General features: G+C 37.5%; 1 protein-coding gene across 1 annotated transcript in view; it reads left to right on the top strand.

Moving 5' to 3' along the window:
* Window positions 1-301: 301 nt before the first annotated feature.
* SLC15A5 (solute carrier family 15 member 5) overlaps window positions 302-7790 on the top strand; it is a 71765-nt gene continuing 64276 nt past the window's right edge. The window contains 2 exon segments of the mRNA XM_060114154.1: window positions 302-662; window positions 4514-4736. Of these exon segments, the coding sequence (XP_059970137.1) occupies window positions 302-662; window positions 4514-4736 (584 nt within the window).

Below are 7790 nucleotides of genomic sequence, written 5' to 3'. Positions count from 1 at the left end.
TGGATTCATGTAATTCAATATAATTTTGGAGGAAGAGCCTAATTTAGCCTCTAAGTAATTAGACGAACAAATCAGATTTGGCTACACTGAGCTACCATGGTTTAAATACTCACGTCTCTTCTTTTGTGCTCTTGGATCATCAAAATGAACAACACTAATGTGCAAAAAAGCCGTATGAAAATTAGCATGGAGTTGTGAAATTCAAAGCAAAGATCTTATTTAATTTTTTCATTAGAGGAGTGGGGGGAAAAAATCACCAAGTTCAAACCACTAGCATAAGTAGTCTTCAAGGAGGGTAGTCATGTCTGTTACAGGCTTTAAAAACACCAATGAGAAAGTACCCTTAAATCACAGCATTGAGAAGGAGAAAACCATAAGACATATTGGTTATTTGTCTTCATCATACTCTGTGAAAAAAATTCAAGTTGGAATCTGTTTGCTTCTGGTGGAGCTGTGTGAGAGGTTCACTTTCTTTGAAATCGTCTGCCATATGATCCCCTTTTGCACCGTCAAGCTTGGCTATCACAATTACCAGGCCGCCATTTTGAACTTGTGTTTTATTGGAACATCAATCCTTACCCCAGTGTTTGCAGGATGGCTTGCTGATGTATGTCTAGGAAGAAACAAACTGGTACAGGTTTGCTTATTTCTGCATTTTCTAGGTGAGTGTCCACTTCTGACTGGATTGTTTTACAACTTATTTTAGTGGATTTTTATTAGAACGTTTGATTTATGCTATACCCACTTTCTTTTTAGCATAAGATATAATAAATGAGCTAAGAATATTGTTTCAATTTAGTTTATTCTCTGTATTATTTGAGGGATACTACTAAGTGTGTGTGTGTGTGTGTGTGTGTGTGTGTGTGTGTGTGTGTGTGTTAGAGGATGCTTTGGTACTTTTATCATTGCACTGATTATACTTTATAATAATTATCTCTTTAAATGTCTGCCTTCTGTACTCTGCAGAATGCCCTCCTTTCCCCCCTTCCTACCACAAGCCAAAAGTTGTGACTATGTGAAATATGAAGTTCATTTGCTTCACAACTAAAGTGAAATGTGCTAAAAAGTTATTTTGAAGTTCATGTAGAATAATTGAGAAATGCTTTCATCAAAAGGTGGTCTTTTAATTAGTCATATAATAATTAAGATTGCACTTGAAGACATGATTTCCATATTATGAAGTACGGCTACATGCTAAAAAATGAATGAATTTAATGCTACACTGTGCTTCTTTACATAACAAAAAAGAAATAGATCTACAAATGTTTGGGAGTGATGTGATTGCAAGCAATGTTGGGGAAATATCAAATTTGTTTGATATGGAATAGAGATCAAGTTGATGAACAGTCTAGAAATTTAGGCTGGAAAGTTCAGGTTGCTCTTCTAGACAAGAAGGAGTTACTGAAGATATTATGAACACATTTGTGAAATGCTTCAATAAACAGGACTGACAATCACAGTGAGAGGTTAGAGAGAGAACAGAAAATCTCAGGATGTTGATCTAGGTGATGGAGAAGTGTCAATCAAGGAAAGAACGTAAAACCATAAAAACTCATCAACTATGTAAGGTCACAAATATGATGGAAGGACAGAAATTAAATCCAAGTTCTGAGCTGAGGAACTTAGGTAGGCAGTGCATCAAAACTGACCAGTGCAGCAGAAATGCAGTTTTGGGGGACAGGGGAGGTGAATGAGGAAGTGATGGGTATCAGGTACTCAACCTACACACAATTCCAATCAGATGGTAAAGTACCATTCACTGAATCGATCAGAGCGTGATTCAAACTTGTAAGCTTCTTCATTGTTTCAGTTCCATGAAATAAAAACTAAGTCACTGCATGGCAAATATTTGTTCACCATTCCATAAGTGTTTCTCATTGACTACTCTGTGCTAGATGTTGTTCCAGGATCTGGAGCCCAACAGAGAAGAAAGCAGTCTCTTTTCTTATGAAGTTGGCTTTCTGATGTGGGGAGAGAGAAAATCAAGTAATAAATAGCTATTATGCTGGGTGGTAATGCGTGATGATGAAAAAAAAGCTGGGGAAGGGGACAGGATGGACTAGAGAGTGACAGGTGGCTCTTCAGTGTCAGGGAATGTTTTCTGATGAAGAGACATTTAAGCATGATTTACTCTTCTTCACTTGGTAACAGGCCATGTCAGTAGCATTAGGTAACTTCTTGTTTAACATGGTGATTCCCATCAGTCTAAATTCCTGTGTAAGTCATCAGACTAGGACTGAAGTGTCAACTTAGAATTTGGCAAACAAAAGGCAAGTCAATTCCACAACCATTCAGTTTCCTACTTAAAGTTGTTTCCTAGTGTCCCCCACTCATGGCTGTCATAAAATTCCAACCAGTCACTAAGTATCAGAGGTTCTATCAAAAATGTGTCTTCTGTCTGTATTGCTACCTTAGCTCAAAAATGCAGCCTTCATCTTCTTGACCATTACAATTGCCTGCTTACCGGCTGTCAGTCATCAGTGTGACCCCAATGCTGTTCTACCAAAAAACACTGAGTTCCTAAAAGAATAAATCTATACATTGGCCCTATTATCTAAAATGTAAAAGCCAATTTAGTTTATAAGAACATTTAGAACCTGTCCCAAATTTACCTCTCCAGACTTCTGTCTCAGTACACGAACCCAATCAGGCAGAACTTCTCCTCGCAGGCTTCCCTACTTTTCTAATGTTACATCTGCTCTTTTCTCTGCCTGAAATTGTCATTTTCCTTTATCTTTCCATTCCATAACCGAGACATGAAAATTCCTGGCCCTTCCTTCAAGATTCATGTAGTGTTCATTGCTAGCTCCTCCGTGCTCGGCCACACTCTGATCATACCCAAGTGATTGCATTTGCCCCATTATAATTGTCCACCTGCATGTGTGCCTTCTCTGATGGATGCATTAGTTCCTGATGGGAGGAACCAGCAGACCCCCACCACCTAGCAAGGGATATGACACATCATGGTGCTTTATATAGAGTTACCAGGTACAGGTGTGCAGACTGTGCACTGCACAATAGCACACATCAACAAGGCATCTTTTTATCTTATATGTCAATGACTTGTATTTTTATTACATCAATTTTACAGCAGATAGAAATAAAGTTTTGACCTAGAGAGAAGTTAGCTGCACATCTGGCTCACCTTAACAGGAAACATTTCAAACTCAGTAGAGGGCCCACCCTCATGGTAAATCAATCTGTTACCAAACAACTATTAAGGGCATGCATTCTTCACATTGCAAATGCCACTGTATGGGAGATGGAAACATTAGACCCAATCTTTGCCTTTAATACCCTTATAGTCTAATTGAGAAAACTAACCACATAAAATGACTATATAAACATTTATACCAAAAAGTGTGAATGCCAAGTTAATAAAATGGAGTTGAAAACGAACATGGAGAAGCCATTTTTCCCTAATCAAATTGACCCCCCCAAAAAATGGATGATTTGATCATGTGATAACAGGAATTTCAAGAAGAGGGAGATCACAACTGGGTTACTCCGTAACATTGGGTAAGTCACTTGGCCTCAACAAACCTGTTTCTTTTGCTTTTTCTTTTTTTTTGAAAAATCAGAATTAAAAAAAAAAATCTATCCTCTGACATCACAAAGTTTTTCCAAGGTCAAACAATGTAGTATGCAAAAATGTTTTGCAAACTATAAATAGCTTAGCAAAAGTATGGAATTGAGTGGTAATTATTAGACAAGGAAAGTCTTCAAGTTTGGTCCCTGCAAGACGGAAGTGAGAAGGTGGCTCAACCTTCTTTTTGTTGGTTTGTTTTTGGTTTTGATTGAAGTCTGGTTGATTTACAATGTCGTGTTAGTTTCAGGTGTACAGTAAAGTGATTTCAACCTTCCTTTGTCACTCTCTCCTCCCTCCTTCCCACTTGTACTGCATTACTCACCTCACAGCCGTCCCCAGCCTTCTCACCTATGTGTGTGGCAAAGGAGGCTCCATGCCACTGCAGGAGAAATGAGAGAAATAAAAGGAATTTAGAAGGAAAAAGCAAAGTAGAAAAGGAAAAGAGAGGCTATGTTCTCTTCTAACTACAATAATGTTCTTCTTAAAACGTTTTCTTTAACAGGCTTCCGAGATGTCTGAGATCATTGTGGTTTCTCTCACTCTGTTGATTAAGAACAAATAACCCTTGTGAACGGTGTTTTTTCTCTGGGGGTGGGACTGCAAACATCTTTAATGTCTCACATCAGGTATTTCTGAATTGTTTTAACTTTGTTAAAATGGACACGATTTGCTTGTATGTTCTCTGAGAGATAGTTCAAGTCTGAGGGGAAAAAAACTAGGACTTTGGATTCATTAAAAACATATATTGAGGGAAATATTTACATTTAGGAAAATTGTATTACCTCCAGAATTGCCATGATTAATATTTTAATAAGACAATTGCATAACGAGGCTACGTTCAGAGGAAAAACCTTATTTCTGATGTGGTTTGGTGAGTCAGTGGTCTATACATATTTATTCCTTTTTTTTTCCCTCTATCTATAGGCTCTGCTTTGTTATCTGTGGCTGCTTTTCCCTTGGAGGGTTTCTACATAGGCGCTCACCATATGATTAACAACATACCAAAAAAGGAACAGACCAGGCTGTTTCACGTAGCACTGGTGGCCATCTGCCTCAGCACAGGAGAAATAAGGGCCATCATCTGTCCACTGGGTGCTTACAGCCTTCAGGAGTATGGATCCCAGAAAGAAATGTCCTTTTTTAACTGGTTAATAACACTGGCTAGGAGAGAAAACAGGCATTCTCAGGAATAGACATTCCTCCCCCTTTGGGCATTTCTCATTGTTTGCTCTCTGGTCCCATTTTGATGATCGTTGTTCAGGCTTTGTCATTGATTGGGCTGGGTGACAATGGAACAATACCTCTGACAATGATTCAGCCAGTAGTCTGGGAGCCTATGAGTCAGTTATAGACCAACACAGTTTACCAGCACCTTCTTGAAACACACTGATGACTTTATCCTCCAAGTAAACAAGTGTGAGATGGCATGTCATATTGAATAGAATGTGGCTTTGGAGCCAAACAGGCCTTTGTGGAAACCTCGATTCTACTTCACACAGTTGCCTGACCTTGGTCAAGTCATTTCTTCTTTATGAGTTTAACCATTTCTGAAGGGTTATAATAATACCTCTTTCTGGGTTTTATTAGAGGTAATAATATGCTGTATTACTGGCAGAGAATGTGGCACATAGTGGTAATCAATAAGCAGTAGATATTATTAGTTACGTCTACATTGTAATAGATGAACACGGCCGAGATTATAAATTCAGGGAGAAGATGAAAAGGATGGAAGAAGTATTTTACAATTCGTTAAAACATCAACCAGCGTCTCTATTTAACATCCACTTCACCCCCAGCACCTGAAAGAATTTGTATTCCATGGAAATCAAACTACATTTCTATACATCTTTGTCTCTCTTAGTGAGTTCTTATATAGTTTTATGTGTTTTCAAGGAACCAATTTTTATTATCAAATGCAAATTCAAGGAAAAATTGAGATTTTGATCTTAAGATAGAGTATTTCAGCATTTAGTAGAGAATTCTGTTTTTCTTATTGGCATTCACGAGTTGATGTCAAATATATTGGAGAGTCTTTTGCTTCCTCTTCTCTGTGAAATGGGTTAGCATCATTTTTCTAAAATATTCTGCCATTCCATCCATGTTAGCAATGGATAAAAGCAATGCACAGACAGCATCAGACAAAATGTTTAAAGAAAATTCATATTAAAAGCATTAAAGGAAAACAATTTAGAATAAATATTATCTAGGTACATATAGCTATCTAAGACAGTTCCTTTTTCTTTCTGTCTTTCTTTCTTTTCTTCTTTCTTTTTTTCCTTCTTTCTTTCCTTCTTCCCCCATCCCCCGATTATATTAATATTACAAAGCACTCAGGCCTGTTTTAGATTAAGTCCAAACATCAGAGAATAATGCAGTTTTACCAAAGGTGGAAGGGACTTTTTACTTCCTTACAGCAAATTCTGCCTCCTTGACCTGCCCAAAGGAGAAAGAAAAATCCTTCTTTTTTATTCTATTCGGAGGTTTTAATCCTTAATTAGCAACATCATTTTGATTAAATAAGACTCTGGAGGATTAAGACTAAAGAGCAATCAGTTGCTCTGAAAGATAGCTCTGGAGGATTTATTGTACTGTGGTCTTAGTCATTCAGAGTTGCGTTTAATCAAAGTGACATTTCTCAGTGTTGATTACAAAGGAGACATTATATGAATGAAATATTTCCTTGGGGAAACGGAGGGAACACCCAATGGGTTCGTGCTTTAGGACATTGGAAAGGCGGGGATGAGGAATGGGGTGAAAATGAATTTCTGTAGCCAGGCCAAATTTAGGATGAACACATTTCAATTTGGTTACTTATTATTTCCTGATTTCATTAAAATCTCTGATAAAGGGATCATGCAATATTTTTTTAAAGTTAAGCACCGAGAAATGTGCATAAAGAACCAGGATGTTATTCTTTAATGTATTAAGAGACTGTAGAAATAATAAACTCTTAAAGGCTGAATATGGTGGGGGTTTTTTTCTCAGTTCAAATACTAAACTTTGATGAACAGCTGCTTGTTGCACTTTATAGAAATGACTGTTCATTCTATTCTTGTACATACCGCAGGGGTTGGTGGCAAGATGGACAGAGCCCCTGCTGGGCAGCCAGATAGCTGGCAGGATCCTGGCTCTGTCACTTAAGAGTCTTATGGTTTTCGGCAAGTTCCTTCACCTCTCAAAGCACAGAATGGGGATATCTTGGAGGGCTGTTGTGGAGTTTTTACACAAAGTATCCTAGCACATTATAGGCATTCAAATCTGGGTAACTACGACTGTTATTATTAAATGACAAATAAGTCATCAGCTAAAATCATTGTCCGACTTCTGGGAAAGAGGAAGGCCATCTTTAAAATGAGCAGCCCATTGATTTATAATCTATTTCTCCAAGTCAAAAATGCCTCTAGAAATTACAAGCTTGGTTACTATAATGAATTTCAGCAGTGTCTTTAACAAAGCAACACAGCTAACTTTTGACAACTAATCTTTCCCTACAGAAAGAGTTATTACTTTTCAAATTTTTGAATTCATGTTTTTAGTAATATACTCTAATTCAAGTCTCTACTAAATACATTTTTCTGGTTTAATGACAGCAGTGATATGCTTATTAAATCACTTATAAACTGAAAAAAAATTAAAAATCAACACAGCACTTGAACCTATAACCACTTGAAGGCTGCATCCAGTTCTGTTTTCAGCACAGATGTCAGATGTTCATAGTTACGGGACCCTTAATGAGATGTGTCATTGCATCTCTACCACCTAAAGCTTCCCAATGATCATGTGAAATAGTATAGACTGGAAGTCTAAAGCATTGAAAGCACCACTTCCGAGTAGAGCTGCCAAATGTAGGTGAGAAAACCCCTCCCACCCAGCATCACCATCTGGTACTGGATCTTCCTCAACTATGTACCTAACTGAAAGAATAAAGCTAAACTCCCTGAAATCAAGAGGCATAATAATCTGCCAAAATCTCCTTGTGCATCGTCCAGATCAGAACCTGGCTCTTTCAGCATTTTCCAAAATCTGACATGTACAATAAGAGTTACCATACTGGCGATCATCTAGGTAAATAAACCTGTGCAGAATCTTTTCTGGAAACAAAATGAATGGTGAATAATTAAGTCTTTTCATGACCATAATTTTAAATCCTACCACAATTAACCTTAAATCTTGCTTCCTCATGTCTCTACTTATTTCACCT

The sequence above is a fragment of the Mesoplodon densirostris genome, chromosome 11 (genome assembly GCF_025265405.1).
Source record: "Mesoplodon densirostris isolate mMesDen1 chromosome 11, mMesDen1 primary haplotype, whole genome shotgun sequence".
NCBI lineage: Eukaryota > Metazoa > Chordata > Mammalia > Artiodactyla > Ziphiidae > Mesoplodon > Mesoplodon densirostris.
This window is presented reverse-complemented; position numbering and strand designations above follow the sequence as displayed.